This window comes from Chenopodium album, chromosome 26 (assembly GCF_948465745.1).
Source record: "Chenopodium album chromosome 26, dcCheAlbu1.1, whole genome shotgun sequence".
Classification (NCBI taxonomy): Eukaryota; Viridiplantae; Streptophyta; class Magnoliopsida; order Caryophyllales; family Amaranthaceae; genus Chenopodium; species Chenopodium album.
Window position 1 is genome coordinate 6,283,098 of NC_137859.1, and position 25,392 is coordinate 6,308,489.

The window sequence follows — 25,392 nt, forward strand, 5'->3', positions numbered from 1 at the left end:
AGGGAGAAGGGTTTGAGTTTTTTTTTATTTCTTTCTTTATGATTTTCAATTCTTGTGTCATTTAGGAAATAAGAAGGATAAGAACATGAATTTGCAACAACCTAGTCCAGTATATGTTTGAATAACATGTCAACGCAACAATTATAAACCCAACATCATTCACCTTTATTAAATTGGTGAATCTATGCACAGTTGCACACCAAGTATCATCTAAACAAGGCATTATATAAATCGCCATCATGATTCATGATAGATTTTTTGGTCCAAAAATTACAAATTACAAATAAGGGAGAAAGGATTTAAACATGTGACCTATCGTACACAAGTGACAACTGACAAGTCTATAGACACAATATATATATGAACACGCCACAAATATAATTAGTACTCCATACATCATAATAGGTTGTCTATGTGACATTATTATAAGTGCAAAACCTATAGACAATAGATTTACTGATTAAGCATCTACATAGGATATTATTCTATCATGCCTCTCACGTCAGGCAATGGGATCAACATTCTTCTATATCATAAACCAGTAACTTCGTAACTCAATCTCTCAAAGTACTCCGTAGAGCATGATCTGGCCTTGCTGTACAGGTGCTGGGAAACAAACTTTTCATCAGCTCATAAAAAAGATCAGCAGCTTTGGAACAGCATAAGTTGAGAGACAGCTTATTCATTGGGAAACAAAGCTGTGGGCAGGAAGACCGAAAAACATCAGAAAATTTAAAGAAGATTCAAGCATAATGCAACAAGGCAATACCAACATAGTTTCTTTATTCTTTTTTCACTCTTCCCCCATCAAAAATGGAAGGAATAATAAGGAAACAGATAGATGAATGCATGACAGCATAGAGGTTCCAAAATGAAAATTGCTGAGGAAGCTTGACCTGGTCCTCTAGTTCAGAGCAACTGTCCCTTAATCATCTTAAAGAAAGCAATTATGCAGCTATAGTTTAATAAAACAAGAGCAAGCCTTCAGGTGTTTCCTAACAGCTGCAACTATTGACAAAATTACGTGATCCCATGAATTCTTGAACAAACATACAGAACATGAGAACAATCAGGACAGACCTGAAGCACAAAAATTAACAGCATGAGTATCAAAGATGTCCAAGGATGATTGCTGGTACATAATATAAAGAAGATAGATTCCAATGTTCCTGGCACGTACAGTTTCAGCATTCTGCAAAGAACAGCTATATTTCCAGTAAAACAAAAGCGTCTTGAGAAGGTCTTCAAAAAAAATCAAGCAGCCATTTTTTAGCAGATTCTTGCACCCAATGACATGATTTCAGCTTCTTCATAAAAATCGTGAAGCTAAAATCTGTGTTACTAAAAGTTCTTTACAGAATACATTGGCTCAGTTACAACACTGCAAGTTCCACCTGACAGAGGACTTTACCGAGATTACAATTTTAACCCTATCTTCACTTTCTCCCATGTGTTAAGTGAGAATGCTCTTCCATCTGTTTAAGACTTCACATTGTAACTGTAGACAACCAAAGGGGTGTCTTTAATTGGTAGCCCTATGCACGGTATTTTACCCACAGGCCACAGCAATCCTAAAATTGGCGAGTACATGGATTCTTAAGCAATAAATATCTGAAATAGTCCCTAAGAAATTCAGTACTGTTGTGTGAGCTTCAGTACTACCAGTAATCCCCACAAGAACAAGAACCATTTCGAAAATGAGGGAAACGATTAGTATCCCTCACAATAATTTCCCTTTCAATTACAAGCAAATGCCAAGGCAAGCTTTTCGCTGTGGTGCTGCAATTTTGCTTCTCTTTCATGCTCATCCACAAACAAGAGAACCTGGCTTGTGTCTGGTACATATCCAATTCCTTTGATCTTTGCACTTATGCTCTCCCACATGTCATAAATCTCTTTGCTCTGAGGATGAGTATCATCATCAGCAACAAACACATGGACTGCATTCTCAATCTCTACCCAGCTACAAGCAGGTTCCTTCCTTACCCTACTATCCTTCATCATTTTTCTCACCTTAGCAACATCGTTTCGTCTACCAGCCAATGCGTACATATTGGCAAGTATCACATAAGGGCCTGAATCATAAGGGTCAAGCTCAAAAGTTTGTTCAGCTGCATAAACACCTAGCTCCATGTTCTTATGCATCCTACATGCACCCAGAAGACATTTCCATATCTCTGCAACAGGTTTAATAGGCATATCCCTAATAAATCTCAGCGCCTGATCAAGTTTGCCTGCCCGGCCTAGTAAATCAACAACTGTGACATAATGCTCAATTTTCGGCTCTAAACCATATGTTTTCATCATCTCAAAGTAATACTGCCCTTGTTCCACTAACCCAGCATGGCTACAAGAAGTGAGCAAGCAAAGAAATGTTATTGCATATGGTTGCATTCCAGTCTTTAGCATGACGTCAAATGCTCCAATGACTTGATCCCCAGACCATGTTGGGCATATCCGGTTAGGATTGAGTTCCATGAAACAACATCTCGCTCCACCAATCTAGTGAAGACCTTTTCTGCATCCTCAATGCTCCCACACTTTGCATACATATGAAGAAGAGTGTGCCCAACAAAATCAGTAAGCTTCACCCCACATTTTATCACATGAGCATGTATCCACTTACCTTGCTCCAAAACTCCAGCGCTGGCACATGCATTGAGTACAGTAGAATATGTGAAATCACTAGGATCAAAATCTTCCCTTTTCATTCTTTGGAACAAATTAAGAGCTTCTTCTCCTCTGTCCTTTCTAGCATGGCCAGCAATTAGAGCATTCCAAGAGACCTCATTTTTGCTCACAAGTCCATCAAATATTGATTGTGCTTCATCCATAAGACCACACCTTGCATACATATCCACCAGAGAAGTCCCGACATAGACATTTGAATCACAACCATATTTGACACAAAGGGTGTGTATATGCATACCATGCTTAGCACTAGATATTGCCCCAGAGGCCTTTAAAAGGATAGAAAATGTAAAATTGTTTGGTTTCAAGCCAAGATGAAGCATCTTGGGAATCAAAGAAAGGCCTGCCTCGGGACTACCATTTTGCGTATAAGCAACAATCATAGTAGTCCAAGTGAAAGTGTCCTTAGCTGGCATCTCATCAAAACATTTTCTAGCCTCCCCTAAACTGCCACACTTAACATACATGTTGATAATGTTATTAAGGATAAAAATATCATCCTTAAACTCAGAAGTAAGGACATGAGCATGAATAATCCTGCCTTCTCTCAGGTCACCCAACTCCACACATTTCTTCAGCAATCTGTTATAGAACAGGGGGTCGGGTTGAAGGCAACCTCGTTCAACAAGCTCAAGTGCTTGTTGGCTCGTCCAAACATCACAACTCTTAAGGAGAAGTTCACTATGATGGGTTCTTTGAAACACATCAATATGCCTTCCTTCTTCACATCCCAAAACATTGGACTCAGTTGACAGGCACACAGCCTGAGCTCCAACGGAACCCGAAAAGTGCTCATGGCACTCCCTCGCGGGAACAAGTTCTCTTAGATTGTTATACGATAATTTCCCCAAACAAAATGGTGCACATCTTCTCATGTATCACAAGGACAGTAATATTGTAGGAAAGCGAAAACAGTAAACAGCTAGATACTACACACTATATCATATAGACAGCATCCTGAAATAAACAGCAAGCTAGCTCTGACATCCTCATACACTCTGCAAGCATGAATGATGCAGGATTTTAGCTAAAAATCCAGTGTTACTCTACAAAACCCTAAACCCCAAAAAACTGCAACTCGAAACATTCAAATTGGTAAATGCAACCGGCACAATATAGGACCATTCAAACAAAATTATGTAGCAAATTTGCCGCAACATTTGCATTTTGCACAACATTTTCTTAGCTAAAACTATCACACCATGTTTGGCAGATACATTACTGGGGAATTTGAGCAATTCCAAACCATTTTTTCAGCAAGTGTAATCTATCAAATTGTGCAAAATCGAATATTTATAGTAAACAACAACCACCCCAGAAAGAATTCCAGATATATGAACAAAATCGCTATTAAAAACATCAAAAAAGCACCAAATCAACTAAATTTGAGATACCCACAATTGAAAAATGATAAATTTGAAGAAAATCAATTTCAGTGAAATCCAAAATTGGTAAATTTAAAGCTTTAAGCATTGAAAACAAGGAAATATAATGAGCCTAAATTACAGTTTTAATAAAATTAACAAAAAAAAAGAACTTACTTTTCATGATTAGCAGATGAGTGTGACCTTGCTGAGCAATTAGGCGAATCATTTGGATCTAAATCAAATAGAACAACAATGGTTTATTTGGATCATTTGCTAGCTTAGCTAAAAGCCCTTTTTATATTTTTTTTCTCTTAAAAAATAAAATAAAATAAAATAAAAAATGCGTTTGCCGGGAGTCGAACCCGGGTCTATTGCTTGGAAGGCAATTATCCTAACCGTTGGACTACAAACGCTTATTGGTAAAATGTTTCCACTGTAAGGTTATATAATTGTTAATGCATGACAAAATGCCTCCAACCACACGTCCACACTTATTGAAGCATTCATTTTATTTTCACTTATTTCAAGTTTAATAAGATCAATTTATATAAAAAATCTAAAATTTAATAAGGATTACTCAATCTCATCAAATTATAGGTAAACTAAATTTTTATTAATAAGATCTAATAAGTTTAGTTAAGTGAAAATAAAGTGGATATAATACACTAAGTTGTAACCATGGGGAACTATCAATATACAAGTACCACCAATTCTCCAATACTAAGGGAGTAATTTCACAAATTCGATAAAAACAATGATCTAAATAGATAGATCTATCTAATTATTGAGTAGGTACGTAGACCAGGCCAATGATAATAGGGGCAAGAACAAGATTAAAGGATCCTTAATGGACGAGACCGGCCGATCGGGTAGGGTCAATATAGGTGGAAATATTTGCCAAATTCAAAAGATGGTTTAACGGCTCACCAATTATTGACCCGTTATTAACTCACGACCTGCATTGGTCAAACCTGCTTTTAGACATTACAATATCTAACATACAATACACACATATTCGTTTAGATATTGAGTGATTGTTGAAATTAATATATAAATTACGCAATTCTGTTCACATTTACTTAATTTCAATTCAGTTCAGCTTCAATCAGTCTAGTTCAGTTCAGTTAAGTTCCAATAATCAGTTTAGTTCAGCTTCTAATTTCCCTATCTCATAAAATATTCATTTCAGCTCAGTTCAGTTCAATTCAGCTTAGTTTAGTAAATGTGAACAACCCTTAGTTCGTATTGAAATTTTTCATTTTATAATTCTATTTATTTACAAATAACACTCACAATAATCATTTTGATGAGTGATGACCCTCCAAATATCAAAACAATAAATGCCTTTTGTTCCTTTGGTAAGGTAAGATATAGAATCTTGTCAAAAAAAAAAATAAAAAAAAAGGTAAGATATAAAACAACAATTCAATAATAAGTCGAGGATGAACCATGACACATCTATGATTAGTATACCACAATTTTTTTTAAAAAAAAAAAAAAAAAAAAAAGTAAGAGAAAATTTGTTCATGATAGATGACGCAATATTGTTGAATAAAAACATAGGGTTTTGATATGAGTCAGATAATATTTGGAAATCAATGTTATATTAAGGATTAATTATGTATACATTTTCTTCGTATTTTGGTTCATTTTCTTGTGTTTGACTTACGTAGTAGAATAATAGACCTTATAATTAATTATACGAAGTATTAAACAAGTTTAATTAGTGTACCTTTTACCAAGCTACTACAACAGTGGCTACCCACTAATATATAAAAGGTGGGGTTAAGCTGGGAATTAGCTGTTTCTCCGAATTCATTTTGAGCTAACCATCAAGAATATTTAGCCAATCAAAATAACGGCTTAAGCTAAAAAAACCCACATATTTTGCTCATAGAAAGATAAAAATGGTCACAAAAAAAAAATATCGTAAAATTCGGGTATGATAATGAAAATGAGTATTCTTCTTATATGCTCTAGTCACTAATGACATTTTGTGTCTAATAATTTATACTATGTAAATAGGTACGAAGTAGGTTTAATTTTATGAAAAGGGTATAATTAGAATAGTATTTTAATGCATGAGAGATTATTAGAAATTATATGGAGTTTCGCTTATATGTTGTGTAAAAAACTAAACATATTAACATACACTTGGGTGCACCGGGTATTTTGTATTCACTTCAAAAAAAAAAAAAAATCGAATTATAAATAAAAATTTATTAGATGAAAAATGATATAGTTTGTTAAAAATAATACTCCGTATATAAAAACAGGTTTATATTTATCCAACACGGCAACACATATATTTTCTGTAAAAAAAATTAAAAAAAAAATTGCATACATCTGAACCTCGTTAAACCCTACCATCATACGTCAGCAAAATTGAAGGCAAAGCCACAACAAACGTAAGTGGTCAAATAGAATATTTTACAATGCACAATTTTAATTTTATTGATGTTGAATGTTTCTTTTAGTTGAAACAATCCTACATTCTTGTACCCCATTAACAACATTAGTTGACAATATATATATACATTCTTCCGTTTTTGCAGATTGTGTGCTAGACTTCTAGTCCAATTGAGTAATCAAAATAAATTCACATTATTTTGGAAATAATGAGTGAATTTATTTTCAAAGTAGATGATAACGAAGAATTTGATAATAATGATGAAATGAGTGATGCTGCAAATGATGATCAAGATTATTCCTCGAGCATCAATGATGGAGATAATACACATCATTATACAGGAGGTGATCATTCTTATTTGGATCAATGGCCTCGAAGTTATAGGTACATTATTATTATGCATTATTTTCTCCACCTTTTATGTATGTTTTCATGTGTTTTGGGATTTTATAGATATATAAATGTTGTTCATTATTGATTATTGAATCATGCATTGTGAGTTTATGCTATATTGTTGCAAGTTCATGTAACATTGTAGGGTTATTGTGGTTTTGGAACAATATAATTGTACAAAGTGTTATTCTGTTGAGTTATAAGATAATTAAGTTTTCTCGTCTTGAACAAAATTATCCAATCATGTGTCTAATTGTATGTGTTTATTGTTTCTTGGGTTGCATTAGCTAAATGGTAAACATGATATTGATACTTGAACAAATACTATGTATCAAAAGGATGATAAATTTGTAAGGCTTGAATATGATAATCTATTCTCTTGAATTTGGAAAATCTTTTTGTTTTGTTGATGTAATGCAGAGAAACCACAGACTCGCTCTCCATTGCTGCATCACCTAATGGCCTTGGCATTCTTAGACAAGCACAAGACATAACTCAAAGTATAACACAAAGCATAACCAATATAAGTCAAAGCAATCAAGATCTTGGAGTTAAGACGCCTTTTCTTGCCCCTAATGATGCGTCTAAAGAGCAGTTTGACAGATACTCGAGTACTTTAACATGGTCATCTATAGGCAAATCATCCTTTTTTCATCCTTCTGGGGAGCAGATTACTTATGGTTGCAATGTCACACAAACTGTCTTCAATGGTAAATAACCAAAAAATTTGTTCCTTTTATCTGTTTGATTGAACTTGGTCAAATGAAGACATTGGTTCGTATATCTATCAGGGTTCAGTGTATTTGTTGGCATTGGACTTTTGTCAGTGCCATCAACGATACAGGAAGGAGGTTGGGCGAGTGTAGGATTATTACTTCTGTATGCAGGACTTAGCTATATCACAGGTTATCTCTTGAGGAGATGCATGGAGATCAACAAAGACATTATCACTTATCCTGACCTAGGAGCAGCAGCATTTGGAAACTTTGGCCGCATATTTGTATCAGTGAGTTTCGCAATCATCTATCTAGATGTTTCTGTTTTAAATCTATGTTTCTTATGCTATTCATTCTGATCTGACTAACTTTTTTTATGATTGCAATTTGCAGATCATCTTCTATATCGAGTTATATGTAAGTATGAATTTTGCATTCTTGCAAGGTTTTCTGAAATGTTCTGCTTTACTGATTATTTTGTGTATGCAGTTCAGTTGTGTGGAATTCATAATGTTGGAAGCAGCTAATCTTGCTAAGTTATTCCCAGATGTTTCTTTGCATTGGGGTGATCTTTACCTTGGCCCGGTTCACTCTCTTGGAATAATATCTGCTCTTATTGTTCTACCAATTTGCTATCTCAGGGATTTTCGAAAAATTTCCTTTGTTTCTGGTACACTGACATAAAAAACTTCAGCAAAAATCTATTTTTCTCTGCAAAAATCAATGTATATTCTACCCATAAGAAATGTATTATCAACATTTTGCAGTTGGTGGCGTATTTGGAGTAGTATGCATAGCACTTTCATTGCTTTTAGTTGGTACTACAGAAGACATTGGATTTCAACAAACTGGGCCTTTAGTGAAGTGGAATGGCATTCCTTATGCTTTTGGTGTGTTCGGTTTTTGCTACTCTGGGCATTCGGTTCTTCCAAACCTGTATCATTCAATGATAGACAAGAGGAAATTTCAAAAGGCACTGACTATAATGTATGGTTGGTTTGTATACATGTTCTGAATGCTGCTACGTATCTTCTGTACTTCACTTCTTAATAAGTCTAAATTACTTCTATGATTTTGCATTGCAGTTTTGCATTGTCTATCTCAATATATCTTCTTGTGGCTGTATCGGGGTTTCTCATGTTTGGCGAGGACACTGACTCTCAAGTCACCCTTAACCTACCAGCAAACTCTGCTGCCACCACAATTGCCCTGTGGACTACTGTATGGTTCAACTTCTGATCACATTAATCTGTAGAATTGCCTGATAATATTTGTTTTTCTTGCAACTTATTACTTGTTTTCCTTTTTTCAGGTTCTTAGTCCTGTCTTCAAATATCCTTTCGAGTTTTAACCAAGCTCATAAATATTTGATTTGTGATGTTCCTCCCTTAAGTAATGTAGAATTGTTTTCCCTTAACAACTACATACATATCCTTTGTTGCTAAATCCATTGGCCAGGAGTCTAGAAGAGTTGCTGCCACCAAATTTATCCAACAGTTGCTGGTGCATAATTCCTTTGAGAACTACCCTTGTTGTTTCGAGTGTTTGTGTAGCGTTCCTGGTTCCTTTTTTCGGTATGTTATTGAAAAGTCATTACCATTTCAGGTTTTGACCAACACAGAGATAAATATACCTTTACTAACAACATGAATTTCAGGTTATGTGATGGCCTTTACTGGATCACTATTGTGCTTACTAACGGTAGGGTGATGATTTTACCTTAAAATTTCTCTATATTTTAAAAAATTCAAGATCTTATACTATTTGATTGTAAATGCAGTCTATTGTAGTTCCAGCTCTCGGTTATATCAAAGTTGCCAGGAACCTTTCATCTATACAGGTATATGTGACTAACTGTTATTTTCTGATGTACAAAATGTTTTCTGATACGAGTACAATTACGTCAGAAAAAAGAGTGAAAAGCTTGACTATAATTTGCGTTTTTCCAGATTATTATGTGCTATGCAGTCGTGGTGATGGGACTCGCCGTGGCACTACTTGGAACATATTCATCGATCTACAACATTATCCACAGCTATTGACAGACTGATAAATTTTTCACCTGAGATTTCCATAAATTAACCAGAACAAATGTAATTATCAAGTGTGTATATTTTCCCAATTAATTCTGTCAACAAATGAATGACTTAGGACTAGAATTGTAAGGAGAGTTTCTTCGCCGATGACCACGACAAGGCTGTAATATGCAAGGGCTCAATCACCTCGTTGCAAAGGAAACCATTATTCACGTAAAGTTCGCAGCTCCCAGCTTTCGTTCTAAACTTGGATTGGGATATCAAGTGTTTGCATAGTTCAGTGACTTCAGTCTTTGGCGAAAGATTAGTATCTCGGGGATTTTTTTTTTTTTTTTTTTTTTATATTGTGGTTGAATTACATTGTTCCCTCTGTTAAACATCTTTGAATCTCATGAGTACGAATTTTGGAAGTAGTATCTGTATCTAGCCTACGCCTACAGGCTACTGCAAGTCTGTGATGAACGAGAAAGTTGAATAACTTCTTCAAATGCTTTTTGAAGTGAAAAGCAGAAAATGTGTATCCATTCATTCTCAAGATTTTTGAGCAATTCATGTCTCTAATCTCTATACTTTCTGTTGCACTTTGATACCTTCTAATTTCATCATTACGACGGAGCTATAGGCTTTACCGTAAAGCAGAGATATTACAATTTACATCAATAGTTGATCGTTCATTTATTTTTTTATGTTTTTTACGAGCAAATTGAATGGGGAATCATTAGTTCATCACATCTTTGAAATTCCAGATTAGATAGAATATACAATACTGTCAATAACCTGAAATTCGGGACAAAACTGAAACGGAAAAGGTAAAATTTCATGGTCTTTCAGAATTTAGCTGTTTTAGATAACAAATGTTACTCATGAATATTTGTGATAAACTCATAAACCAGATTATACCACACAGATCGTTGGTGCAATCGATAAAATGAAAAACAGTCAGAAATCACATCAAAATGGTAGCTTTCATTGAAAGATAAATCTGTTAATGTTAGCAAGTGTACACCACTACAGGAAAGATACTAGACTCCTCTATCAATAGGAACAACGGGGTAAGCCATTTCAAATTTTTTGAGGCTCAGTCCTTTGCCTAAGGGAAAAAAAGGACAGAAGAGCATAAGCTTTCTTGCTGATGGCGCAATATGATTAGCTGCTATCAAGGATGATAGACAGGTCAAATAAGAATTGCAATATTAGTTACGAGCTTCTTTACTTGGCGAAAAAGTATCTTGGCATCAATATGTCCACAATCCTCTTCTGCCGTAGAAGATATTGATCAATCTGAGAATTCAGCAAAAGTCTATATTAAGGAGACAGATAAAATCAGGTCTTGAAAATACTTCTGACTACATAGACAGGTTGAGAGAAACTAGATACCTTTACAGTACTAACTTCTCATTGATCTGCTTTTTGTCAAGAGGATTTTTGCATTTATCTCTCAGCTCTATAAATCTGTCAACATCAAATTGGTACTTCTTGAACAGCTTCCGCTGCCTTGAAAGGAAGAGTGTCTTCATCAGGTCTTGGTACGTGGGATCTTTTGAGGTGATCATAAAGTAGCCATAGCCAATCACTAAGCCAGTTGCTGTTGTAAAGAATGCAATTGGCTCCATCACATCCCACGAGAATTCCCAGAAAGTAAGACGAAAGAAAAGCGCGACCTGCAATACAGCAACACCAAGGCCTGACCACAGCATTAAACGAACCTGCCTGTGAGCCTTCCTGTCAATCTCTTCCTTCCTTTCTTGCAACCTCTGCAGCTCCTCCCTCCTAGGATCATCTTCCGGAGTTAAGGCAAGTGGGACTGATCTCCTAACTAGTTCAACCACCTGGGTTCAAGAAAAAAGGGAGGGGGGGATGCAGTAAAAGCAATGGCAGATGAGAATCAAATTTGCTGCTTGACAAATTAGTCTTTATCTTGTAGATCACATACCATATATCTATAAAACTATAATAGTGCCACCTTTGGCTTTAGTACTTCAAAAGCTCCAAAACAGTGTTTATGGAAGTAAAAAGGAAATAATTGAAATAAGCAGCACTCACAAACCTAAGAACTATAGTATGGCAACTATCAATACCGTTACATTGGAAGGGTGAGACAAAGTTGGAAAAAAAAAAATGCATCTTGTTAAATCTCAAGACTCCATCTCATCTCCCAATTAAGTTCTACACAGGAAGTCTCAGAGGGAATATAATAATAAAAGCAGTAAGGGACCGGATTTTTAGGTCCATCAAATGCAAAGGAGAGTCCGTGATTAAGGAAAAGTGAGAGTCGTTTGTTTAAGAAAACTGTATGTAATAACAAGAATATTAGTATCATAGCTTCTGCTGATCAGCCTAGAAAAATCTGTTGATATACGAATATTTGATTTCCCATCACCACTCTGAAATACGCAGGAGTTTGCAGCTCAGAAGTTAGAACCTTAGGCCCTTAGGTACAGATAATTTGAAGAGAACTACTTCAGTTATATTAACCTTCACATCCTGTAACATAACAGGAGTGCATTTTGGACCTAATGTACTCACTGATAGACTCAATGGACATAGAAAATAAAATCCCCAAAAACACGAACTTTAGGTACAGGAATTGCCATCAGTGATTATATGGTGCTTCAAGGATGTTGCAAGTTTACAGGATAGTAAGAGCCTAATTGTCCATCACCCTTTAAGCACAGCAAGAAATATGTATAAGCAAAGAACCAATATAAGGGGGAAGAGCCATTTTGGGTAGTAGAATTATTATTTAGCTAAGATAGTTGGTTTGTTAAGGAAATGGCTAGAGAGAGGGCATAATAGTTTTACATTTTCTGGGAGAGGTAGAGAACAAGCGTCTAAAATGTTTGTATAATCTTGCTATATTCTGCAATTCTCAATTGATACACAAAAACAACCTTCTTCCTTTTAATTCAGTCCTAGCCATGTCAGTTTTTAGCTGTACAAGCCATCTAGGCATACATTCCTTTTAGTGACAATGCCTTGTAATAGTATATTCATAAACTGATAGCTCTTTGAATAAAGTGAAAGTGTGTTAACATGGATAATTCTAAATTTTTCAAGAAACTACATCAAAATTACATACTTCACAGAACTATAGCGCCAAAAACTGGCCTCTGTAACATTATATGCCCCTTCAGCAACTTTTCTTCAGATGTGATTCTAAAAGAGAACTGTGTTCTATATATAAAAAAAAAGTAAAATAAATAATAATAATAATAATAATAAAAATAATAATAATAATAATAATAACAATAATAATAATAACAACAATAACAATAATAATAATAATAATAACAATAATAACAATAATAATAATAATAATAATAATAATAATAATAATAATAATAATAGGGGGGGGGGAATATAAGAAAGAGGAAAACAAAAGGATTTGTGTGTATTTAGTCTCAGCCTTTTCCACACCATTGATGTTTTTACGCAGTCATAAACGGATGAAATAAATCATATAAACACGTAGATGAAATGAAAGTTCTAGGAGTAAAAGAAAATTTTCTAGAAGGGAAGATTACGGAATCTTCAACTGCTTGGCATCCTGATCATGTTTCACTTTCAGCTTCTGGTGTCAACCAAAGGGAAGGCAGTGATAAAGAAGGCTGTTTACATCTTGGTATACAATACCAGGCAATAGGAGGATCAAATCCACCAAGAAAGAAACGACAAATAGAAAAATCTGTCAAATCTTGGTATAAAAACTTTCCCTACCGATAAATAATAAATACTTTATAAAATAAATTCTGCTCACAAACAATTTAGAAAAAAAAAAAAAGGATTTGAAGAAGCAAAAGAGATCAACCAAATGCTTCATTTAATTCACTATCTAAGAATATATACCTCTTTAGCTCCAAATTCTACCCTTTATTATATGCCCCTAGTGGCTCAGTATTGTATGCACTCAAAAAAAAAAAAAAAGACAAGAAGAATTTGTATGCACTCAGTATTGTCATATATACACCCAAATAAGTAAACAACTCCTACACCCGAAGTGCTGCATTTCCCTATCACTATACCAAACATTTCAAATAGAAAACCCTGCATACATTACGAAGCAATGATAATTTAATACTAACCACGAAATAGGAATTTAAATCTTAATTAGATAGCTGAATCTGATTCCTCTTCATAAGGATCCTAACCGAAAGTTTCACATGTGTTGCTGCTCAAAAGGGATAAATAAAGTCACCTTTATAAGTTTATAAATCCTGCCTACTCCCAAACCACACCCCCCCCCCCCCCCCCCAAAAAAAAAAAAAAAAAAAAAAAAAGCCCACCTACCTTATTTAACAACACTAAGATATAACAACTAAGAATGAAATAGGAAATTCCTAGATTCTTAAATAGAAAAGGGAATCTGATACCTTTTCAAAAAGATTTTAAGAAAGAGTATACCCATCTGATAAAGTGCTGAAGTAAAGTCATCTTTAGAGCACCCTTTTTCATTCCCCCTTCAATTAGCAGTAGCATATAAAACCTTAACAAGATCATGTAACTCACCACCTATCAGTCATTATCACTATTTCAAGCAAAAAAGTTAGTTCAGAAATAATCCAGTTTTCAACTTTCAACAACACCTTCAAACTCTCAAGTGACAACCCCCCCCCCCCCCCCCCCTTCCGGAAAAAGCAGCATTCCTTTATACTGCTCTAACTTATCTCCATAACAAAATTCGAAAGGATGAAGACCCATAATACAGCATAATAGAAAACCGCCTTGAATTACTTAAATGCTACTCAAGAGTCGGGACTAATCATAAAAAAAAATTACGACACAACTTACATAAGATTCTACTGAAACAGTATCTGGATATTCACCTAGATTTTATGTCTTACTTTGAAACCCTCCCACAGGCTTGCTACTCAGCACATAGATAGAGAAGCTCTAAATTCATTTTCTCACCCCTAACAAATATTCATATATACACCTTGCTATGGCCACTTTCAAGTTGACAAAGTTTTAAGCATCGAGTAAATATTAGGCTCAAATTTGCTTTTTGGTCAAAGAATATTTGTAATACAGGTATAGCATCAATTGTGGCCTAGTGGCTCCTATGTCTTAGATTCAGTATGTCAAGTTGGAATATTTTCAATCAAGATGAGGTATACTCAAAACTCAAATTAAGTTCGAAAGGTTCTGAGAAAGAGGTTCAAAACAGTATTGCTCCTGAAAACCTCTTCATCCTGTGGTAAGCAATACAGACTAATAACTGGGTCTTTGAAATGGTGACTTCAGATTCATCAAAGATGAATACTGCATTCTACAACACACTCTAACCTCCTTTCCTTGGGTGCAATTGTGTTCCTGCAGGCTGTGTGTGAAAGAAGATGCCAACACAGATAGGCTACAAAAGAACCCCAAATACAAGGCATAGGAATGGGCTAAAGTAGCATTATCAAGCAGGGCTTACTTTTATTCAAGCTTGGGAGTTGCAATTTTTTTAGATAGAATTGGACAATGTCAATTCGATAGGGAAAATTATTGAAATTTCTACAATGAAAGCACCCTCACGGCCTCACACTATATTAACTGTGCAACCGATCATACATTTGGCATGCCTTACATCCTCAGTTGAGTTGTATTGGTTCCTATATTTCATTACCATCATTTGCAATGAATGGCCATTCTTTTCTCTTCTTTTCCCCAACTTAGCTTGCAATCATGTACTCAAATGACTTTAGTATCAATCAAATTCTCAATTGCCAACATCTTCACCATTTTTGTACCTATGCAATGGTAATTTCAACACTCGAAAACAAAGACAACACTCTTATTGTGTCAACCCTTTGATCCACACCCATAACCAACCCTCAGACCTCTAAACCAAATCTTCCGAAATCGACAACAATCTTCCATATGCCTAAAATCATCACAAACCAATCATACCTATCCAATTTCTCCATATCCATTCAAAATTAATATTTACACATAATTCCAAAATACAAGATTCCTCTCCACACACAAAACAAATAAACCATACAACATCAAAAACTAACCCACCAATACTCACATTTCTTCAATATATAATCATCAACCACAAACAATCACTCAAAATTTCCAGAAAAATCCCATATAAACACAAATTAAACAACAAATCAAAATTTCAAACAATCATCAAAATCGATTTCAAAATTTATACCTTATCAGGATGAAGATAAACTTTATCACGAAAAAGCAGAACAACACCAGCTTCATCAAGAACCTTCGCGAAAGCAGCAGCTTCATCAACAGATCTCGTAACTCCCATACTTTCACAAGTTTTCAAAAGCTCTGAATATCCAATCACCTCTTTTCCATCTTCTCCAAGCTTCATCTTCAACGCTTCAACATTCACTAATCTCATCAATTTCTTCACTTCTCCCAACGAAACCGCCGCTTCTCTCTCTGCTCCGCTATTCGCCGTCGCCATAAACCGTTTTTCCTCTCGATTATCTTCACTCGACGCCGGAAAAACCGCCGGAAAACGCGCCGGAGTGTACAGCGTTTGACGACTCCGATGAGTCGCCGCCATTGTTAAACTTCTTCGAAAATACGACCTCCACATTGTAACCACTTTCTCTCTCTCTATCAGTTTCTCTCTCCTACTATGTTTAGGTTATGGTTGATGGTTCAATCTGCCATTGAAGAAAGCTTGGTATTGGTAATGGTGGTTGGATGATTATTATTGAAGTTGATGAGGAAGATGTGAAGAAGTTGGGAGAATGTTTTAATGAGTGGGGTTGTATTTTTCTGATTTTCTTTATAAAGAAAGTAAATCTTTCTATTTTTTAATATTATTTTAATTTTATGAGTAATTGATTTGTTTATTAATTTAATTTAGTTAAATTTTTTGGAAATTTATTTTTGTTTGGAAAGTTAAGAGTGAAAAAAGGCAAGGTCTTCGGGTCGAAAAGACTTTAAGGAAATAAATTAGAATAAAATAATTATTCATTTATGATTTTAATAAAGAATGCTTCTATGGAGTATAATGAATGTATGCCAAATCTTGGGATATCTAAAATTCACAAAGAAAACAATGTTAAAAGTTATGGGTTTTTTTTTTTTTGTATTTTTTTTTATTTGAACATAAGAGTGTGTTCTCTTCGCTTAAATTTGTTTGAACTCCAATTATATATTATATGTACATCTGATTGGACCTGAAAAATCATAAAACATTTTTAAAAGTGAATAGAACACAGTGTAAGGGTAAAGAGGTTGTTATATACACTCATAAGTATTTGTTTTCATTTTGATGATTGTTTTTCATTTTATCATTAAATGAAGAGCAAAAACCTAACCTTAGTTAATTAGGTGTACGCACCCCGGGTGTATATAAAAAAGTCTATAAGGATATGGTCTATTTACTTTATTTCTAGTAAGTTTAAATAAATTCAAATAAGTCCGATCAAGAAATTTAATTAAGTCTGATCAGATAAGTTTAAATAAAAAAAAAAAATTTAAAACCTGAAAATCATATGAATAGAACACATTTTAAATAAAGATATTTTTGGAGTTTTGGTTAAAAGTTGGATTAATGGCATTCTTATTTATATATTGATTAATTTTATGTACTCTATCATGCACTTAAATTTGGACAAACAATCATCTTTTAGAGTCTGTTCACATTTACTGAATTGGGTTAAACTGAACTGAACTGAATATTTTATGAGAGAAGGAAATTAAGAGCTGAACTGAACTGATTGGAGCTGAACTGAACTGAAATTAAGCTGAAATGAAAAGACCCTTAGTCTTTTAGTATGATCAATAATATGAGTCTCAATCATGCATTGTCAAATATATCATTTATACATTTTTAGTAACAAGTTAACAACGTTACACTATCAATAACTAATTGTATAACTGTAAAATACATTGTACATTCATATTCCGCAATAGTTTATGTTGAAGATTTGAGATATTTTTTCTACCTCGCCATTACTCTAAGGCAGAAAGAAATTTATTACCTTTATAATTAATCAACATGAACCATTAATAACAAGATTAACAAACACAAGGACCACGACAACCAACTTTGAAAAAAAAAAAAGAAAAGAAATGGAAGTTTCTATAGTCAAAGAACTCAGCCCAACTACTGTACAAAATAACAAAAGTCAACGGAAGGATACCACATGAAGAAGAAGTGGGTTAGTGGGTGAGAGGGCGCTTGGTCTGATACTCTGGTTACTCTTAATCATTATTGTAAAAGGAGTGGTGGGCCAATTATTTAGTTAATTAAGTTGTTAAATGATCAAATGCTTGATTTTCAATCTTTTCATATAGATTGCCTTTTGGATCGATTCGACAGATTGTAAACGAGTTTGTCAATCTTCTATTATTAATTAAATATTGTAAATAAACATACAATTATACGAGTAGTAAATTTGTGAAGTTATAATTGAAAATGAGTTGAATTTAGACACCTTTTTAGTGAGCTTGTACGTATTTTAAATAACTCGATCATGTAATTTATGATTTTATTTTGTTAGGATTATTTAATAAATGAAATCTTATCATTAATATGTTAAACTAAGATTTTAATGTTTTACTTTATTACCAAAAAAAAAGAAAAAAAAAAACAAAAAAAAACTAAAAAAAATTAATGTTTTACTTCCGAAAATAAATCCTTAAACATGGCCACGAGTCTAGTTGTGCTAGTGTGCCTTTGTGCGCAAATGGGTCACACATGAAACGAGCCTAGAAAAGTCGTGTCAATTATTTAAAATACATCCATGCAGGACCCAAATATGTATCATGTTATGTTGTGTTAACTAGCCATAATCCTTATAAATTTAGAAATTGGTTTTTAAAAAGTGGATCGACATACAGACCAGTGTATCATGCTCTTGCCAACTTTTAAAAATTATGTCCATACATGACCCATAACCCATTAACGTGTCTCTCCTCATGCTATGCTAGACTTGAAGCAGAGTCAAATTGAGTTGAATTCATCAGATGTTTCGGTTTAGTTTATTTGAGGTTTGGATTTGAGTTTCTCTCAATTACTTTATATAAGATTATCGGGTAAGTTCAAGGATTGTCGACTACCAATATATTAATGCCATATTGAATGTTATGCAATCTCCATAGTTTTTTTTACTGTAAAGAAAAAAAAAAAGAGTTAACGTTTTACTACTCGGACATCGTACTGGACATGTTTAGACATTTAAGTAACCCCGCCTTCACAGGCCCAATTCATGTCCTCCCCAATCCACCAAGTGAACTGACCCAAATGAGATCAATCTTTTGCACAACAATATCAATAGGCATGACTTTAAAGCCCAATAATAATTTTCCTAAACAGAGCCCAACTTCTACAAATATTGGACTTATCAAATTTGTTTTTACTACTTTCCCCATAAATCATGAATTCATGATCCTCCAAAATTTCAAATTTTACGTAATTCATCTAGAGAATTTTCCTCACTAATTTTCACAACCTAGAGCGTATCCAGGCTGATGCACGGAATTTGTTATTCGCAAAAGAAAACAACACAAAGTGAAATATTGGTATCAATTATTGAATTAGGATTTAAAGAAAAAAAAGGTCAAAATGTAGAAGATTTGAGTAATGGGGTTTTGGTGAATTGTGGTGAAGTATTGCAAAAATAATTGTTAGATTATACTGATATAGATAACCATCAAAGAGTGTTTCTTCTTCATGGAGTATATATTTTACCATTTACTGGGAAAATTAAAATCGCGACAAGAAAAGTTCCGGTGATAATTGATAGAAAATAGACAAGGACACCATACCCATTGGCCAGTATGGCCCTTCCTAGTACCAAAATAATTGTATGTACTAATTAATGTACACGTTAGAAGTTAGAACTAAGTAGTCTTTGCACACATGTGACGTTAGGACTTGAAAGCAGTGCCAATACTATCCAATTTTTTGCTCAAATTCATTTCCAACCAATATTCATATATACTTGCTTCTAAAGTTCTAAACATCCTCCATAATTCCTACCCTACATTCCTACAATCCTACAAAAAAACTTATCCAATTATCGTGTGGAAGTTACACCTATCTGTCCTCCCATGCTCGGATGCTTCCTTAAACCCACCGGAAAATGCTTGATCAATTGGGCTGAGCCGGCCGAGCCAATCCGATCCCCTTCAAGTTAGATGGACTATTTGAGGTCCAAATTCAATAAAAAAAATAAGGCCCAACATTATGGGAAAAGGGATAATGGAAAAGGGGTGGTTATAAGAGCGAGAATATGTCCATTTCAGTCTAATGCTCCCTTCATCCGTCCTTTTAAGTTTGTCCTGATATATATATATAAGTGAATTTCATTTATACAAATTTTGGTTGGATTCGTTGCATGTGAGGCTGTTCGTTTGTCATGTGCTTACTTTTATTATGACGAGGCATATACAACAGGATTATCTAAATAGAAAAGTGGGACAAACATAACGGGACAGAGGAAATATGAATAATCAACCCGAACTCAATGGAGATAGCTCGATAGCGAAGGTTCACCCGAAATGGTGATGGATGGGGCTATCTATATGACTATATGCTACAACAATTGCCACTTGCCAGGGCAAATGCAACTGTATATGCACAGCAACATGCTACATGTTGCAATATATTGCCGCATATGTTTTTTTCTTTGATTTTGACACATCTAATTTTTCATTGACACCATTGTACGTACAATCTTTTAGTGCTATTAGTCCACTGATTTGTAAAATCAACCCCTATTTTTTTTCTTGTTACACTAACTGCTAAATACAATCATGCCAAATATAGGAAACTATCTTATATATTTCTATTACAATGTAATAATGTATATATGTAAATATGTAATGTATAGTCCAAAATAAAATAATGAGCTGCAACTACATAATTTGATTTTGTGCATGCTTGCTGATTTTGTCTTCCTCACAAATAGGGACCTCCTAGTTCCCATTTTTAGGTTGAAATGACAAAATTAAGTTCCATCACCCTCACTCTATTATTTTTTTTCTCCATATAATCAAATAAGAGTAAAAAATGTACATAATACAAATTTTCTTATATACCATGTTTTTAATACGACAAATTATAAGTGAGTCGAATTTACAAGTCTTACCTAAAAAGTGAAAGTTTGTAACTGAAAAGGTCACTCATTCTCGATCAGACGATCACTCGATAAAATGTAATGCACTCCTCAACATCCTCGTCTCCTCCCCATACAATATTTGAGCTCGAATCTAGTACACGTATTAAATTGATTAGGAATATTAAACTCACTAATTAAGGAAATCTAAAGATCTAAATTAAGTAATGACCACTAGCATGGCCTTGTTATTGGGATACACTATTTCAATTCCCAGCAAGGTATGTAATTAATGTCAGGGAATCAGGTGTTAAAAAGAATGATGCACAAACATCAAACATGTACTGATGTGCTGAGAAAAGTCAACGCCTTTGTTGAGTGGCTAGCTAATAAGCAAATTTTTAACCGTGATCGAAGATCCAATCCACGTACATACCTATACAATTTTAAAAAATTTAATAACCATTTTTCTTAGTTAATTAATTTGGAAGTTTAGTACTTGTACTACTTTCTATGACAGTAAAAGTTATGTTTTGGCTCGACTGAAAGAAGCATCTCTCTCCCCAATCCCCATATGTCCATTGCCCCATTGGGGATTTTAAAAACCTAAACATGTTAGACATACATGTCACGAGTTACGAGTTATTTATGAGATGGGGATATAGAAAGTGCGTGTATCTGAATTATGCAGTGATGAAAGAAGTGTGATTGAAATTTTTGAGAGTTACGTGTTCTTTCGAATTGTTTAATTTGATAATTTCTATCAAATTGTAGTATATAAGATTGTTGGTAATAAACAAATTAAAGATCAATTATAAACTTTGATCAATGATGTTTCAAGGTTAAATAAGCAATCTGTACAACTTTTGCCTTGTTCGCGTACTACTTTATTGACTTGTCAAGTTGTCATAACTATATGATCAATTCAATCCCTTGATATTTGGTAGGAAGCAAAAACCAACGAAATTTGTTTTGGTTTAAGAAAAGGCCGCTTGAACTAACACATTATCATTTGTTTTGATATGTGGTTATAATATAAAGCAACTAGATCTTTATTTAGACTAAGGAAAATTTGTTTTGATTTAAGAAAGGAGTGTTCAAACTAATGCACACACTATTAATTGTCATGTACGGAGTATAACATAAAATAAACTAGATTTTTAGGTAAAATCTAAGCTCGAACATTTCATAAGAATCAAAACTTATTCTTCGTGATACATAATAAAAATAGAAAATTATAAAACAGTGGGAGTGCCCTTAGATGGACTATATGGAGAGGGTAATGCCTAAGTGCAATTAACTCTAAAACATGCAGAAGACAAACTCTTACACAATTTCATAGTTCATGTATTTAAGAAAGTCCAGACCAGCAAATCATTTGACAAGATTTTTCAAATAATGATGCTAAGAGAATCAATTTTTTCTATAATTCTTTTTTTTTTTGAAAGATTCTATAATTCTTTTTGAATTTACATTATATAATTATTTTTTGAAGGAAGAGAATTACAGTATTTAAGAAGGGCATGTGTGTATATATTTAGCAAAAAGCTCTTAATTAATTAAGTCTGACTTAACCATAAATCAACTCTTTGTAGTATGTTGTACTTTGTAGAAGCTAAAATAAAGCAAACAAAATGTGGATCCAACTGTAAAACCAAAAAGAGAGCAAAGAGTTCACTATAATCATGGGTGTCACTCTTTATTCTTTTCACTTTTTCTACAAAACTCTTTTATTTGTTGGCATTTTTAAAAAAAAATATTCCATTAATTCACTTGACTAGCTTAACAAGCCCACCTTTACTAATTAATGTTTGTAATTATAATTAGTGTGCTCAATCATTGATTAGCTTATGTAATTAACTTTGTCGCCTTGCATTAGTTACATGCATGAATTGCATATATTATAGGACTACAATTGAATGTTGTTAGGGGAGGGGAAGAAGATGCAGACACACTAACAATGTACTTCAATTCGATCATTGACTTGGGTTTAAGGAAGATGATTGCATAAATGGAAGAAGATGTTCTAACTAAAAATTTCATATTTTCTAGTAGTAGATGGAGGATCAGGTAAGTAACTTCGTTTATTGCGTGGGATGTCACTAGCGCTTTTAAAAAATGAAGTAGCGTGTAGGTTTTCGTCATCCTAATAACAACGCTCTAATCTTTTACTTTTAATGAATTTCTTATGCATTTATGCCAATCTAAACAAGCATTAAATAGCTTTGGAAAAGAAGAGACACGAAACATAGAACTTGCTTTCTACATGTAAAATAAGATATTTCAATATGATTAGGCCTAAGTATTTTTAGTTCGATTTGATATACTCATCATTACAACTAAATAAAACATCACTTTACAAAGTATTCATTACAATATATAATTGTGCTATATATATTGCTTTATACATGTAAAACGTGACTACTTTGTAGGATATACTTGCATGGTGTATAATGAGTATATATTATACAAGTATATGTGGCAATATGGCAAACACAACATGAATAAATGAGGCAAAAGAAGAATGGCCAAGTAAATGGATGATCAAGTTCAACCTCGATGTTTAACTCTAGGTTGTCACACATAATATTCTAACATCATGCAAACTAAAAACATCCTATTAAGGTCATTTTCGCAGTTATCTCTATACGAGTTAAATGCTATGTGACCACGTACTCCGCCCATTTAATTCTTTCTAAACCAACTTCCTTTTCTTTACATTCACTAGAGGAGTATATAATAATTACTCCATATATATAAAGGTGGGCTAATAAGCTAGAAAAAGAAACCTACTTCGTAGATGTTATTTTACCGTCGATAGATATAAGACCTGTTTACATTTACTTAATTTCAGTTCAGTTCAGTTCAGCTCCAATCAGTTCTATTCAGTTCAGCTTTTAATTTTCCTCTCTCATAAATTATTCATTTCAGCGAAGTTCAGTTCAGTTTAGTAAATGTAAACAGACCCATAGTCTTATACAAATCAGAGTAATAATGTAGTCAGTCATTTATCCCCGTCTGAAAATAAAAGTCACACATACAAATTGAAGTAGTATTCCATTTCTTTTTTATAAAAAAAAAAATGGTTTATGATTAGTTTTACTACTCCGTAGTCCGTATATATAACAATATACTTTCATCAAGGTTGTTAAGTAATACTCCATAAAAAAAAAATAGAAAAATAAAAAAATAATAAAAATTGAGTATGAAAATTAGAAATTGGTTTGACTACCATAAAAGGGTTAGGTCTTAAAAAAAAAATGAATGTGACATAATCCAAGTTAATATATATGTAAGTAACATACAGAGCCATAATTTAAACGTAATTCAATCCTCTACACGATTTTACCAGCTAAAATTGTTGAGTCATGCTCATACTGATAACGTAAGATGTAACTACTACATACGGAGTACTTCTAAACAATTAATTACGGATTTATGGGGTAAATAAATACATCATACAAGTATAAAAGATAAAGATAATAAGAATTAAAGAAAGAGAAAACTCAAGGATCCACCCACATGGAATTGAATGAATAGGGAGAAATGATATGAAAGGTTTTAGGTTAGCAAAGCCCCCACCACACTCACTACTCACATTCACATAAGATAGATAGAGCAACTAACTACCGTTTGCTGGGGTTGCCGCCTTCTTATCAATTTTTAGAACGTGATATTGTGGTGTCGGTGGGAAACTCCTTCATTTAATTTTTCCACCCCCTATACTTTATATTATAATTTTACAATATAGTTTTTATATATACAAGTATATAATGTTACTCCTAAAATATGACCATATCAACGTGTCTAATATCATAAAATAAAGGGAGTATTATTGGTTATAGTATGGTCTGTTTTTGTGATTTGATTTTGTGGTCTATACTCCTAACAATTTGCTTCGTTGGCTAACCCAAATCTCTATCATATGGGTTGTTGGTGGGTCCACTTTGTTACCAGATCCTCATTGCTCGGGGAGACGGCGAGTGTTTGTTATACAACATAACTATACTATTATATGATTTTTTTTTGACAAAAACTATACTATTATATGATACTTCTACACCATAATACCAAGTACTATTTACATTTATTAGTATATACGGAGTAGTATGTAGTAGTAGGTTTTCAATTTGTACTTGGCAATTTCTTAATTTTCTACTCTTCTATCTATAAATAAATGTAGCTAACATGTCATTTGATTCGGACATAGCATCATTAGCATGTTATTCAATTCCGTATTGTGGTTTGAGTTGGGTCGATATTATTTATTTCTCGTATGTTTGTTGAGTAAAAGTTTTAGTTTGGCTTGGGTTTTTGTTTGGTGATTATGAATAGCCGGTTGCATTATAAGCTAAAATTTAAATACCTAGTTGCATTGACGGGTTTAAGTAGACTATTGTGCGTATTAGATGTTTTGACTTGGTAGGTGATTATACAAAAGTATTTGGTAAGCTTAAGGGTCTGTTCACATTTACTGAACAGAGCTGAACTGAACTGAACTGATTGGAGCATAACTAAACTGAACTGATTGGAGCTGAACTGAAATTAAGTAAATGTGAACAGACCCTAACTTATACTCCGATCCTACTTACATAAACATGTGAAATGACAATTATTTAAGTAATAAAACAAGGTAATAAATTAGACTAATAAGAACATTACGAGTAGTTTGATAAATTTATGACAAATTTGAAAGGTTATGCTCAACTAACTCGATTGATTAACTTTTTTTTTTTTTTACTAAACAAC

The 25,392-nt window shown here is 33.6% G+C and overlaps 2 protein-coding genes, 1 non-coding gene and 1 pseudogene across 4 annotated transcripts; 1 reads left to right on the plus strand and 3 right to left on the minus strand.

Moving 5' to 3' along the window:
• Positions 1-206: 206 nt before the first annotated feature.
• Positions 207-3,683, minus strand: LOC145617287 (pentatricopeptide repeat-containing protein At3g24000, mitochondrial pseudogene; annotated as a pseudogene).
• Positions 3,684-4,399: 716 nt separating this feature from the next.
• On the minus strand, positions 4,400-4,471 carry TRNAG-UCC (transfer RNA glycine (anticodon UCC)). Its single transcript has one exon. It is a non-coding gene; the product is annotated as a tRNA-Gly (tRNA).
• Positions 4,472-6,676: 2,205 nt separating this feature from the next.
• Positions 6,677-9,619, plus strand: LOC145616708 (amino acid transporter AVT1A-like). The gene is made up of 12 exons (XM_081671455.1): positions 6,677-6,852; positions 7,282-7,571; positions 7,653-7,867; positions 7,971-7,994; positions 8,067-8,247; positions 8,345-8,564; positions 8,663-8,798; positions 8,890-8,909; positions 9,006-9,151; positions 9,235-9,278; positions 9,358-9,417; positions 9,527-9,619. Exons 1-12 carry the CDS (start codon positions 6,677-6,679, stop codon positions 9,617-9,619), a joined length of 1,605 nt encoding a protein of 534 aa, XP_081527581.1.
• Positions 9,620-10,564: 945 nt separating this feature from the next.
• On the minus strand, positions 10,565-16,369 carry LOC145617288 (calcium uniporter protein 1, mitochondrial-like). 2 transcript variants are annotated; one of them, XM_081671981.1, is made up of 3 exons: positions 15,759-16,369; positions 10,991-11,442; positions 10,565-10,913 (listed from the first exon to the last, which is right to left on the minus strand). In XM_081671981.1, exons 1-2 carry the CDS (start codon positions 16,161-16,163, stop codon positions 10,993-10,995), a joined length of 855 nt encoding a protein of 284 aa, XP_081528107.1. In that variant the 5' UTR covers positions 16,164-16,369; the 3' UTR covers positions 10,565-10,913; positions 10,991-10,992. The 2 variants fall into 2 exon arrangements, with proteins under 2 accessions (XP_081528107.1, XP_081528106.1); XM_081671980.1 differs by having other exon boundaries at positions 10,565-10,894; positions 15,759-16,368.
• Positions 16,370-25,392: the final 9,023 nt, after the last annotated feature.